Here is a 13984-nt window from a genome sequence, read left to right as displayed (position 1 = left end):
CTCTGCTCAGGTGGGCTGCCCAGTCTCTTAGAACAAGCAAGAGAGGTAGGAAATAGCACAGTGAGTGGCAGTGGGGAGAACTTGCCCTGTTCTGTCAGCTGTGTCTGTTGGATGAGTTCTGCTTGTAAGGGTTAGAGGTGGGCAAGCAACAAGGAGGCAGAAAGCTTTGTGTGTTATGTACTTGTCTCAGGTTTGTTGTGGAGCTGGCAACATAATACAGGAAGAACTTGAGCCATTTCAAGAGGGGAAAAATGGCAACTGTCTGGACTTTTATCAGGGAATTTTTCCAGGAGCTGAGAGACAGCCAGAGAGACAGCACAGGACACTGAGCAGAGAGCCTTGCTGGGGCTGGAAGGCAGAGGGTGTCAGTGGAGTAAAAGCACTCTGACCCAAGCTCCAGTTGCACTTGAAATTCAGCCCTATCCCTAGGGAACCCTCAACAGGCTGTTGCATTCTCCTGCATGGGAGTGGTGCCTGAATATGTTCCTTTCAGCTCCTCACATGTGTGTGATATGTCTTGGGGCTCTTCTCTGTGTAATAATTCTTCTCTGTGTGATAATTTCAACATGTGAGTCTGGAAGGTTATTTTCTCTTCATCCCTCACTGTGCTTTTCACTGTCTGTGCAACAGTTTGTTTGGGGAGGTGCTTTTGGATTGATTTTACAAATCACTGTGCTGGTCCCTGAGATACATTTGTCACTTTTTTAAAAAGAAATTTGCCATTTTCTTTTAGAGAATGGCCAGACAGGTCAATTAATTACTAGTCCTAAATTTTTCTGAGGTAGGTGTTGATCTTCAGGAGTTCATTAGACTGTGCCAGTCTGGTTCTGTTCTGTTCTCAACTGCTCTGGTTTGTTAGTGACAAAACCAAAGCAAATATCTTGTATTATTTTCTGAGTTAGGGGATTATCTTTGAGGTTATCATGGTCTTTATAAGCATTCAACAAGTTGTACTGGGATAATTGATCTCTACAGACTTGTTTTTGGTATTTTAATTTCACTATAGAAGCAACAGTCCATTTTTTAAATCAGTGTACTTTATAACAGGCAGTTTATTTGTGAGAAGCAGTCAGTGAGGTTGTAGCTACTAAAGTATGAGAGATTTGTGTCCCTTTAGAAAAAAAGAACTAATCTTTTACAAGGCATGAGATATAATAAATGCAATTTGTGCTAAGAACTTCAGTTTAGTAGCCTTTATACATGTGAAGGCAGATCTGTTTGTTAAATTTATCTGGTTTTATAGTAGCATCTCCAATAGTTCCCCCATTTATGGTCCTAATGCACACATTGGTATTATTTCATCTGGACAAACTGACATCTTAATAGATTCCTTCTGCTTGGGATTGATGTGTTTGATCCTTACAGCTGCTCCAGTCCCAGTCTGTTCCTCTAGAGTAATTGCTTTCTCATTGCATTGTTTTCACCACACAAAAAATTGCCACAAATTAAATGTAACCTACTTGTGCTTTTATTGTGAAGTCCTGGGGCTGTTGAGGGTTGTTTGATAGGTTTGTTTTTCCCTCTGTTTAGGTGAGTTCTTTTTGGTGTTGAAAAATGCCAGCCTTGGCTGCTGAAGCTTGTGTTGGTGAGCGTGTGTTGTCAGTGGCCTGGGTTCCAAGGACTCACAAGTTTCTTGCAGTACCCAGCTGTCCCTGGTGTGATGTCCCCTGCCTTTGGGAGGTGTCTGATGCATTGCATTTGTTCTATGGCATGGTGGGATTCTACTTCTCTCTGTGTCTCTACAAACTTCTGGAGGAGGTTATTGCCAGCTGTTGGTAACCAAGTGCAGTTTCACTTCTGCCTTGAATGAAGCCCAGTGTCCATCTGGTGAGGGTGTCTCCAGCTGTCACAGGCTGTAACAATGAGCAGCAGTTCTGTGCCACTAAGTGGGAGCTGTGAGAAACACCTCTGAAGCCCAGTGAGCCCAGCAAGGTCCACATGTCCTGTGTCTGTAGACATCTGAAGGAAATTTTCAAACATGGTATCCTGGATAGTGTCTTCATTTTGCTGATGGCTATTTTAATGCTGTTAAAATTTCCTTCAGCACTGTGAATTTATGGGAGCAATAATTTCATCTTTTCACTTCTACACTTTGGGTACCACAGGTCACAGAACAGAGCTTGGAGCACATCTGTATCTACTTTACACTCAAGAAAGTTTAGAATTGTTTTTATCTTAGGGTTTAGTATGTTAAAACAAGTTTAACTTCTTCATATTAAGGTTCCAGTATATAATTTTATGGAAGTGTTTGTATGCAATATTTGTATTTGTATGGAAAAAGCACTTGAAGTGTTGCTGTCAGGTCTGTTCTATAAATAGCTGTGTCTCTTCCCTTCCCTGCAAGGGGCTGTGCCTCCCTCATCCTGTGTGTCTGAGGGAGCACAGAGACAGCCATGGGGGCTGCACTTTAAACTTTTGTCTGATTTTGTCAAACTGCACGTCACTTTCTTCAGTTTTGAATTGTGTGTCTAGAGCCTTGTGTTGTCTTATTCAAAATACACTAAATCATGGCATTATTAAAATATTAATTCAGTAAGAACTCCCATAGAAACACCATTCGTTACAGAGATCACTATTTTTATGGAATAGCACAAATATTATACTCCCTGAAACCTTCTCAATGGTGACTGATAAAAATTGACACCCCTACGCTGAAGCCTCAGACCCAGTGGGTGCCACTGCTGAGTGGATCCCTAATGAGGGTAATGTGATCAAAGCTGTGGAACTGATCCTGTCACTGCTGATGGCATGGCAGGATCTGTGTTACAGGAAAACTCCACGTGGAAATGTGTCACTGTAAGTGGAGAAACAGGAAAGAGTCTTTAAGCACAGCCTGTGAAGGGAAGACACAGAGGGGGGGATATGTTTTCTCCCTATGTTTTCCCTACTCTCTGCTTGTTTGGGGTAGGGAAATGAGCATGGAAAGGTTTCCTGCAGCTCAGTGTGTTCAAAGCTCCGAGTGACAGCATGGGCAGTCAGGGTGAGTGGGCAGTTCCTGAGGTGCTGTGTGTGACAGGGAGCCTTGGGCTGCCCTGGGAGAGGGGCTCTGCCTGGCCAGCTGTAGGGACCGGGCTCTGCTGCTGCTGCCCCGTGTCCCCATGGTGCCTTGAGAGGCTGACCCAAAACAGAAGCTAGACAGAGTTAAAGGAATAAAGTAGGTATTTATTAAAAGGCCCTAAAAGGATACACCTTGGACAGTACAAGAGCCCTGCCATGGCTCTGCCCAAGATAGACGACTGGTCATGAGTTTTCACACTTTTGTAAGTTTTGGTCCATTTACATATTGGGGTCAATTGTCCAATTACAGCTTCAGGTTATGAAGTCCCATCTGCTTTGCTCTCCTCAATTTGCCATTGTTTATGCTTTTTGGGCCAGAGGCTGTAACAGTTGTCCTTGGTTCACAAGCTGGAAAAGGATTGTTTTGTCTAACTACCCTGCGAAGAGAATTACTAACACTTACTATGAAGTTCAGAGTCACACACTAAGGCAGTAGAGAATCTGAAAAATATGAAGGCTAAAACTTAATGCATCAGCCACACCCATGTGTCCCGTGAGCCGGCAGTGCCCCCTGCAGCCCGGCCGCCTCCCGGCCGTGTCCGCACAGCCCCGCCGGGCCGTGCTGCTCGGGGCTTCCTAAGCACAGCTGCCTCTGGAAGAGGGGTCTCCTTCAGGAGGAGGCTGCTCAGGCTGCCCGAGACTGAGAGAGCCGGTTCTTTTCTCCATATCTGAGGAGGTTCTGAAGTTTCTGAGAGGTGGAAATGTTTACTTGAGTTTTTGGTCTTGGTGTTCATTTGGTCTTTAAATGTTGCTGCTCACACTTACTTGCTCTCCACAGTGACCGTCCTGTTCCAGAGCTGGACACCATTGTCCCAAGTGAGTCAGCCAAAGCCTATGATATGCTGGATATCATACACTCCGTAAGTCTGACAGTATGCACAACTATACAGATGAAGGATGCTGCAATTTAATTCTTTCTGGGGTCAGAGCCCCCCTTGAGTTCTGTTGCTTGGCCCTTCCCTGAACCTTGGTGCTTCTGTCTTGGATTCTGGCACTTAGGTATAAAAGTAATAAAGTACTCAGAATGCAGAGATTTATCCCTGTTTATGCTAAGAGATAATGTACATATACAGTACAAGAAAATATATGTTTATTTTTTTGAAATTACAAAGGCTGCATTTAGACTCAGTGGTGAAAGCAAGCTCAGGGTATTTTTAATCCCTGGATTCTTCCACTGTGATTTTCAGCACTGTGTGTAATGAAAGTTAAAAGGTGGCATGTAATAGAAATCATTAGGTGAATTAGGAGAAAACCCTCAAGCCCTCCCACAGATTTTGGGAAGTATTAAGGAAAGAAATAACACCACTTTTATATTGCTTACATTTTTCACAACTTTTTTAAGACTGAGGCTAATGAAATGACTGGCACACTGCAGTGTATATGGGAACAGCTGCCATAAACAGATGGAACTGGGGAATCCTGCTGGAAGCCCAGGCAGCTATGTGTAGGTGTCGCTACTGCTCCATGGATAATTCTGATCTCCTGGAACGTGCTGAGTTCTGACCGTGCCTCGTGCACCAGGGCTGTCCCTTGGCAGGGCACACAGAGCTCCAGCCCGAGGGAAGTGCAGCCACACGGGTGTGTGTGGTTCCAGGTGGATGCTGCCTGGGCACTGTGTTCCCTGCATTCCCTGGGGCACAGCCAGCACTGACCCTGGGGCAGCAGGGCTGTGCTGGCTGCTCCAGGAAAGGGCTCTGAGCTTGCCAAGATTACATCAAATGTGTCACGGGGAGCTTCTGAGCTCCAGGAAGTACTGTTTTATCACTAGAAATTGGTCTGTAAGTCTGTTGCTAATTAAGATGGGAGAAAGAAGTTCTTAACATGTGATTTGCATTTTGTTCTAAGCCAGGAAGAAAGGCTCCCTTCAGTCATAAAGGTGTTCCCTGATGGAACACTTAACTGACAGTTTTGGTAGTTTCTGTAGGACTAGTTAATTCTTGCAACGAAGGCTGCAAAGACTAAAAGGTTTCCCTCCCTCTCTTTCTGTCAAAATTCTGCAAGTTCTGAACTGTTTGAAAAGTTGCAATACTAAGGTAACTGAGTTTGTGTTTGCCTGTATTTATGCACCTCTGCTTGGCCTCATATGGGCTCTGCCTGCCTCTCCTTTGCAGATTGTGGATGAGAGGGAATTCTTTGAGATCATGCCGAGCTATGCCAGGAACATCGTGGTTGGATTTGCCAGGATGAACGGACGGACAGTTGGGATCGTGGGCAACCAGCCCAAAGTAGCCTCAGGTTAGAGTCCAGTGTGAGGCTCTTACAGTGCCTTGCCTCTGTGTCTTTCCCTGCATGCTATGTAAGGTCAGAGTTGTTATGCTGTGTGCTCCTCCATTCATTCTGTGGTTTTCCACTGCTTGCTTTGTCTTGAACTTCACTGTAATGCAGCTGTGAAACGAACTGCAAGCCATTTCTTTAATGGCTAACAAGGTGATTTTGCTCCCAGGTGATTAAATCAGTGCCGTATCCAGCCCAAGAGGGGCAGCAGCTGCACACGGGGTGGGGGTGGGGAGAAGAGCACCACTCATTTAGCTGGGGTAATCATAGCATGGAAACCTCACAGGTCCTTCCATGGCAGTAAAATCCCTAAAACTCATCATGCACAAGTGTGGAGCTCTTTACCTCATATGGTTTGGATCTGAAGGTACAAGGTGTAGCTCTAGCTAAGACCACCCTTCTTAACTGTCCAGGGATTTTACTTTCTCTTCTTACTCAGTAATTTCTGAAGTGAGCTTCCCCAGTCAGAATGTTCTGGTTTACTCCTTTTTAATTCTTGTATCTATTTATTTGGGAAAATCAGATGACCCAGTATGGTGTTTCATTCATTTCATCTCTACAAGATATGACCATCAAGATACTAGACAGGAAGTTTTAATATAAATGTAATTTTCATTTAGCATTTTAACAGCTCTTTTTAATGTTTCATATAGAGGCTTTGATACAAAATGTGTTTTGTTTTAATATAGTTGTGCATAGTATAATTCTAAATGGCACTGAAACAGAACAGAAACACTTCGCAGTGTGTCTACCAGAAATGCTGATCTTTCTCAAAAAATTATTGGACTGTTATTGTCTGTGTTTTTTTAATGGAGAACTTTGTAACTTTTCAGTATGACTGATCTGAAAAATAGTAATGAAGAGGAAGTTACAGAAAAATATTTTAAATTACATGTATGATATTAAATTGTTATGTTTTGGAATAGAAAGTCTTTGCACACAGGGTCAGAAAAATGAAATGAGCCTTTGAGTGTAGCTTGTTCTGTGATCTTAGTTCTAAACCAGGAAAGCTTCATGGCAGATTATCTCCACATTATCTACAGATAAGCTTTTCTTTGTTTTAAGAAGACAATACAGCTAAAATAGTGTGGTTTTGGGTTACCTTGAATTACTGCAGATCCCTGGAGTTGCTAACCCATTTTTCTGTGCTCTGAACCTCAGGGTGCTTAGACATAAATTCTTCTGTGAAAGGAGCCCGCTTTGTTCGGTTCTGTGATGCCTTCAACATCCCCCTGATCACGTTTGTGGATGTTCCTGGGTTTCTGCCAGGTATGCCTTACCCTTAGAGTTCATGTGGTGCATGGTGGTGTTGGTGCTAAAAATCCATTTTCAGAACTCTGAGAAGACTTTTGCTGCAGTTGACTTAAACCAGGTTTTAAAATCCCACGTTTTGGGACAGAAATTCTGTATTCTAACTACAGTAGTCATCACAAAGGATAGTGAAATGTGCAAAAAATTGTAGGAAAATGAAATAGTGCCTAACTAACCAGTGTGTCAGGACTCACAAGGCTTTGCTGGAGTTACCTAAGGAGATAGACACATCACACACTGGGATGGGCAGTTTGCCAGGGCCAGGCTTGGGGACACCATGCACTGGAAAGCTCTGTCCTACTGCCAAAAGCTGTGACTGTGACCTGTGCAAGGAGAAAACCTGCATTCCCTGGAGATGCTGCCCTTGTTCTAAGTGGTGTGAGGTTACACTGATGGCTGTATTATACCAAGGTAAATGCTGAGCTGTGTTTTTAGGTGATGTTTGCTCTGCACTGCTCTTGCTGGGCAGGGTGGCAGCAGCAGGCCCTGCACAGGCTGTGCTGGGCCAGAGGAGGCACTGCTGGCTCTGGAAAGGGAGCAGTGGCAGCCAGAGCCACTTGAGGATGTTCCACCCACATCTGCTGCACCTGCTGTCCAGAGGGGATGTTACAGCCCTGTCACACAGACCTAGGGCTAAACCAAGGTTCTTTTGCTCTTGGTAGACACAAAGGAGAAAATCCCAACCAAATAGTCTCAAGAGATACAAAACACTAAAGTTTACTGGAAAGCTATAGAAAATTAAGGAACATTAGCACAAGAGTAAATGCAGCATAAGATCACTTATCACAACATAGACTTAGACCACTGAACATAGAAAACCTTTAAACCCATTCAATGTCACATTTTGTAAGAAGAGAGTTAGAAGAAGAAGGAAGGGAAAAAACCAGAAAGACAGAAAAGATACAGAAAAATGGCTTCCAGCTCCTAGGTTCCAGTGATGTAAAACTCCAAGATAAAGGTAAAGGACAATGTACTTTCCTCATGGTCAAGCTTCTTAAAGCCTCTTTGATGCTCCAAGACACTTCTCAGTGGAAAATGCCTGTGTTTAGAGGTACATCAGTGGGCTGTAATGAGCCTGCTTTCAGCACAGGTTCTCTGAGCAGGTAGTATTAAAATGACCCATTACAAAACAGGTTGAGAGAGGACTATAAATGTTATACAATCAAATCTAATGTTAATACTGTTGTATAAACCATGGTTTACCTTGAGGCCTCTGCAGTTCTCAAAGGATCAGAATGTGACTATTCACCATTCCAGTTCCTGCTTTAACACAATGGAGTTGGCACATTTTAACCAGGAGTTCCTCTCCTTTCTTCCCAGTGTAGGCTCAGCCACCTCCTCTGGTATGGACCAGGCAGTGGCTTGGTGTAAGCAGACACTCCAGCAATCCAGATCTGAGCAGTTGCTCAGAATCTAAGAACTGTCTCCATATAGCTAATTCAGAGTAGTGACTGCTACTGCACAATAAAATGTTGGTTTGAAAGCAGATAAACGGAAGGAAAAAAAAAGATGAACCTGAAGAGATGAGACCCGAGGTTTGATTATGATCCAAAAACTGCTGTGTTTTAAGGAATTTGGCAAGATTAGCCCATTAGCATTAGAAACCTCAGGTTAAGTAACAAATTCTGTTTCCTACTGCTGGTCTCATCTGGAGTCTTGAAAATGCTCTAATGTATTTGGTTCCTAGGAAGGTCCCATCTAGCTGAGCTTTGTTTCTCTGACCTTCCATACAAACATCTGCTGCTCTGATTTTTGAGTTGCTCAGTATCTTGCAGAGAACACTGCCTGGCATGATCTTCTCCAGGGTATTAACCTGGCTGTGGTGGTCAGGTTTGCTCCTGGTGACAGATGATGGGGTTGTGTGAATTCCCTGGAGTGAAGCAGTTCCCTGTCCTTTGCAGGCACGGCTCAGGAGTATGGGGGGATTATTCGTCATGGTGCCAAGCTGCTCTTTGCCTTTGCAGAGGCAACTGTGCCTAAGATCACTGTCATCACTAGAAAGGTAAGCTGGCAAATTCCATGGAGATCTTCCAGAGTTCCTTTTGAACTAGTGGCAGTTTTAGTTAAACCAGGCTTTGTCTGTCTGTCCCAGTGGTGCTTTCTATCATTGTCACATCTCTGTTTGTCCCATTTGGTAACACCTCTTTGTATAACATGACGAGAGGCCACGTCTATTCCCAGAACACTACCTCAGTTCTTTCCTTCCTCTTGTCTCTGTACCCCTCTGGAACTTCCAATTTCTGCTCCCTGCTTTCTCTCTGGAATGCCTTCACTCAAGTACTTGTCCTGTGTCACCCAGCCTGTCTCACTAAGGACATGCTATCTGTTTGCAGCAGTTCTGCTTTCTCCCATCTTGCCTCCTGAGCCTCCCTCTGCAAACCCAGCACTGGCTGCATCTGTCTTCTGCTGTCTGCAGGTTGAACACTCACGTGGCTTCTTTTCCTCCCCAAAATTCTGCTATGCTCTACTTCATCTTCCTTTCTCCAAGGTACCCGACACGCTACTGCCATAAGCTCTGGGGCTGGCACCTTACAACCTTAGCCTTCTCCTTGCTGCTCTGCCCCTCCTGCTCGTTTTTCTGATACTCTTTTGGATTATCATGGCAAAAGTCAAGAAGAAATTTCTGTTCTTTGCCTTCTCTGATTGTTCCAAGTATTTCCATGCAGTACTTGTCAATCCTGCAGCCCTGCTGCACTGTTCAGTGCTGCCCTGACAGGGACTGCACTGCAGTTTGCTCTGCAGTCCTGCAGTATCTGTTCATCACTGCTGTCTGGAGCATTTCCAGTTCCAGAGTGGAGCACTGCAGAGCCTGAGTGCTGCATTCCCTGGCCAGGAAATTCCAGAAGCACACTGCCTGGTTGGTTTCTGTGCATGTGCAGGGTGCAGGCTGAGGCCTGCTGGTCTGGATAGACACTGACCCCTTCCTGCCTGCCTTGCAGAATGGGCTTGGTTACCACCAGCAGCCCCCTTCCTTGCTCTTTTGGGGCTCCAGTTGAAGTGGTGTCTATTCCTAGAAGATTGCTGCCACAAAGTGGAGATGCTCCCACTCTCCTTCAGATAAAAGCCCCAGCTGCTTGTCTCTGGACTAGAAAAACCTGCAGGAGCAATGCAGGCTGTTGCTGCTGCAGGGTCACTCCTGGAGTGGCTGCCCTGGTTTGTGTCACAGGCCTATGGAGGTGCCTATGATGTGATGAGCTCCAAGCACTTGCGAGGAGATGTGAATTACGCCTGGCCCACAGCTGAGGTGGCCGTGATGGGAGCCAAGGTGAGTCCAGGCCCTCCTCACTGTGGTGCAGCAGTGCCCTGCCCGCAGCACCAGTGCCCTGCCCGCACCATGGGCTGTCCTGGGGCTGTAGGCAGGGCAATGCTCCCATGCCCTCACCTGGAGGGCACAGCCTGAGGTACTGTCACTGACAGAGCCCTTCTGCTCCCAGGGTGCTGTCCAGATCATCTTCAGGGGAAAGGAGGCAAATGCAGAGGAGGAGTACGTGGATAAGTTTGCAAACCCTTTCCCTGCTGCCATAAGAGGTATGGTTGTCTCCCACACTGTGTTTCACTTGGTTTGCTGTTGCATGGAGATCAAGTTGTGCTATTGAGTAAACCTTTTGCTAACAATTAAGTTATGTAGGTAAGATAGTTGTGTCTGAGTTAGAAAGGTGATGCTTAACCACAACCTGTGCATGTGGACAACATCTGGACACAGGACACATCTTCAGCTGCAAAGAACCTGGTGAAAAGCAGGGACTGCTCTGCAAAGTGCATTTTCAATTGTGTAGGTAGTAGAAGGTATCTCAAAATTCAGCCTTTTTCTTTATAGCACATGTGCTTTGACAATCTGTTATACAGCCCTAGATGCAAAGCAGTGGCCTGAAGAAAGAGTAGGGCCAGTTATGTTCTCCAGAACTCTCAGGATCAAGTTTTTCCACTGTTTCTACTTCCAGTTTTGGAGCAGTAACTGTGCTCTAAAAGGCAAGTTGTATTCAGAATTAAAAAATAGACTCAGGAATGTTTCCTTCTCAGTCTATTTTAAATGTAGTTAATTTATAACTTGTGAACTTATTTATTCCAGCCATTGTTTTGATTTTGCTAACTTATGGGTTAGCCTAGGTACAGAAGGCTGGGAGGCAAACACTTCAGGGTTTTTTTTGTTTTAATCTTTTGCAGGGTTTGTTGATGACATCATCCAGCCTTCGACCACCCGCACTCGCATCTGCCATGACCTCGATGTCCTGGCCAGTAAATCCCAGTCCAGTCCTTGGAAGAAACATGCCAACATCCCACTGTGAGGGTGAGCAGGGGCTGTCCATGCTGGGAGATATTCTGAATACGAATTCTGGTTAACTCTCTGGTTAATGGAGGGCTGCTTGGCAATAGAAATAGTTCTTTTAATTTTGATTTTTGCCAATAATTATCAATAAATCATAGCATATATTTAATCTGGGGGTCTTACCAGTTCGCCTCTCTAAACCCTTTCTTGGTGGTTAATAGTCAACACACTCTGCCCTCCCTGGTGAGGTGAGGTGTTTCTAATTGCTCAAGGTCAAACATTCCTTGGCTCTCTCATTCCATAGGCCCTGGAGGTGGCTCGGTCCTGCCTGAGCCACCTCCCACTGCTGGGAAGTTGGACTCCTGTGGAGTTCAAGGGTATTCCACTGGCCACAGACTTTGGAGTTTGACTCCACCACTGACTCAAGAGAGGAAAATCCTGAGCTTGGGTTCCAGTGCCCTGGAGACCAGGCCCTGCTGATCCCAGACTCAGTTGTTCTGTTCCTCTGTTAGTCTGGCCTGTGGCAGCTTTTCCCTGCTGCCTGCAGCACTTGGGTCTCAGAGCCCCAGGACAGAGGTGGGTGGCACAGGGGAGGCACAGCCAGTCCACTCTTAAGAACAGCAGACAAAAAAGGGCAGTTTTGGTGGGACATGCAAACCCTCCTCCCTCAGCAGAAGCTGGATCAGAGACCTCCAGAGGCCCCTGCCAGCCTCCTTTCTCTGGCATTATTTGCCAGCCTGGCCAGGAACCACTGCAGGAGGTGTTACTCCGATCAGCTCTGGGCCTGTGCTCACCTGCTCAGTAGAAGCTGCAACTTCCCTCCAGGCCCAGGGCAGTGAGGAACAGCCACTGTCACATTTAGTGTTGCTGCTGTGGTCACCTGGCTGCTCTGAGTAACTGGCATTTATTGTGTGACAGAACCTCCCTACCTGCACTGCAGCTGCTGCTGCTCACACCCAGCACGAGCCTGAAGGAGCAGAGGTAGGACAGCCATGGCCCAGGCAGCTTCTCTTCCCAGCAAAGTGCAGTGAGTAGAGCTGTGGAGCTTGAGCCTCTACCCGGGGGGGAAAAAGCAACAGCTAAACATCATCTAAAAGCACAATATAAAAGGAGCATTTCAAGTAGGAGTTCCACTCCCCAGGTTTTTGGATGCATGGGTTGCAGACACACTGGCTATCCTGGCTGTGGCCTCTGTGCCTCAGCAAGAAAAGGTGCTGGCCCAGGGAACAGAGCTGGCTGCAACAGGGGAAGGTAAATCCAAATGTTACTGTTGGGGGTGTCATGGCCATGGTGGGAGTTCCTAGTTAACTGTGAGAAAATGGTAAGGGTTTGTAATGCCCAAGAAGATTTTCCAAAAGTAAAGCTGGTTTAGAGGCAGAAGCTGTGATAGGTGAAGGGATACATACACAGCTTCTTCAGCTTGCCCAGAGTCAGAAGGAGACAATCCATGAGAAACCCACTTGTCATAAAGAGGAAAGTACAGCTTTGTTAGTTGTTTCCTAACCTCAGTATTGCTGCAGACGCCAACCTCTCTCCCATCCCTTGCCAGCCCAAGAATGGGGCTTTTAGATCCTCTCCATTTCCAAACAGGCAGTTGCTCTACCAGGACATGCTGGAAACAGGCTTGAAAGCTGCTCTGATGAGGCTTCTGAGAATTTCCTTGAAGTCCAGTCACCTAAACAAACAAGAGGTACAAAATAAAATCCCTTAAATAATGTGTAGCCCTTGAACTTAGCAGCAAGTTACTTACTCTGTTCCTCAGTGCAGGAGTTGCCATAACTTACAAGCATTTGGAGACTGAGCTTTCAGGCTCTGTCTTGGGAGTAGTTGAGACTTTGAATCATCCCTGTGCCTCAGCTGCTGCATCATGTTCCTTTTCATGACTCCAGTGATTTTTCCTCAGGAAGTGGGCCAGGTGATAAAGCAGTCAGTTTTCTTTAGCAAACAGAGATGAAATCTTTCATGGGTTGGACAAAAATAACACCTTGCTCCCTGAGACATGGGAGTAACATGGACATTTTGTTTCAGGAATCTGTTAAACTCCATTTAGCCCAGCTGCTTGTTAGAACTTCGAAGCCTTTCCCATGGCAGTTTCTTCCCACAGACTCCAGGTCACTTCAGACGTATAGGGCAGAAGAGAGAAATTCTTCTCAAACCTTGTGGCATTTCAAGAAATTGTAAGTTTTAGCAGTGCAGCTCTTGCATCTGGTGTGGGGCCTTCCCAGATTTACAGTGATCCCACATTCACCACCCCTCTACCCCCCCAACCAAACCACATGATGGTGGAGGGGAGAAAGAAGCCCAGAGATGGTTTCCATCACTCTTGAGGTTGAGTGGGTGAGGGAGTGGGGTACAAGTCTAGTTGTGAAGCCTGGACTACATGAAAGGTACCTGTCAGTTTTGCCTTTAATAATTCCTTGAATTCCTACTACTACATGGGATGACAAAATTTGATAGTCCAAACAAGCACTTAAAAGAAAACTATAGTGAAGAGGGTGCTCATCATACTCATGATTTTGAATAGTTTATTAAATGAAAGGTGAAGCATCAGTTTTAAATTGTACAAAAGGAAAAAAAACCTCATATTGTAAATGTACAATTTACAGAATTACTAGCAAAACCAATCAAGGAGACACTCATAATACAAAAACCTATTGACTGCAAACTGAACTGGAGACCCATTGCAGGTACCATGATAATAAATGTTTGTTATACAGTATTCTACAATGTTAAATTAGGAATCAGTTTTCCACACAGAGGACTGTGAAGCACAAGGTTTGTCTGAGACTCTGACTCAAACTGGGCAGCATCTGTTGTGCCACCATGCTCACAGAGTGATCCTGGGACAGGTCCTGCAGCCATTCCTGCCCCCAGGCCATGGGGGTGCACAGAGGAGGCAACAGGGTTTATAAAGTTCCAGCTACTTCTTGGATTAATAGATCCCCAACCCACACTAAGGAATGGCTGAATTACCTGGTCAAACATTTTTGGCAACCATGTCTGAGAACTGCACGTGTTGTGAGAGCCAAGCTCAGCTGGGTGAGGTGCTGGGCTGGGTCAGTTTGGGCTCTTTCC

At 45.5% G+C, this 13984-nt stretch overlaps 1 protein-coding gene across 1 annotated transcript in view; it reads left to right on the top strand.

Moving 5' to 3' along the window:
* PCCB (propionyl-CoA carboxylase subunit beta) overlaps positions 1 to 11078 on the top strand; it is a 21694-nt gene extending 10616 nt beyond the window's left edge. The window contains exons 9-15 of the mRNA XM_005425033.2: positions 3836 to 3917; positions 5169 to 5292; positions 6493 to 6600; positions 8544 to 8644; positions 9809 to 9907; positions 10077 to 10170; positions 10807 to 11078. Of these exons, the coding sequence (XP_005425090.2) occupies positions 3836 to 3917; positions 5169 to 5292; positions 6493 to 6600; positions 8544 to 8644; positions 9809 to 9907; positions 10077 to 10170; positions 10807 to 10928 (730 nt within the window). The 3' untranslated portion in view covers positions 10929 to 11078. The remainder of the gene's footprint in view (positions 1 to 3835; positions 3918 to 5168; positions 5293 to 6492; positions 6601 to 8543; positions 8645 to 9808; positions 9908 to 10076; positions 10171 to 10806) is intronic.
* Positions 11079 to 13984: the final 2906 nt, after the last annotated feature.

This window comes from Geospiza fortis, unplaced genomic scaffold, assembly GCF_000277835.1.
Source record: "Geospiza fortis unplaced genomic scaffold, GeoFor_1.0 scaffold118, whole genome shotgun sequence".
NCBI classification, from domain to species: domain Eukaryota; kingdom Metazoa; phylum Chordata; class Aves; order Passeriformes; family Thraupidae; genus Geospiza; species Geospiza fortis.
This window is presented reverse-complemented; position numbering and strand designations above follow the sequence as displayed.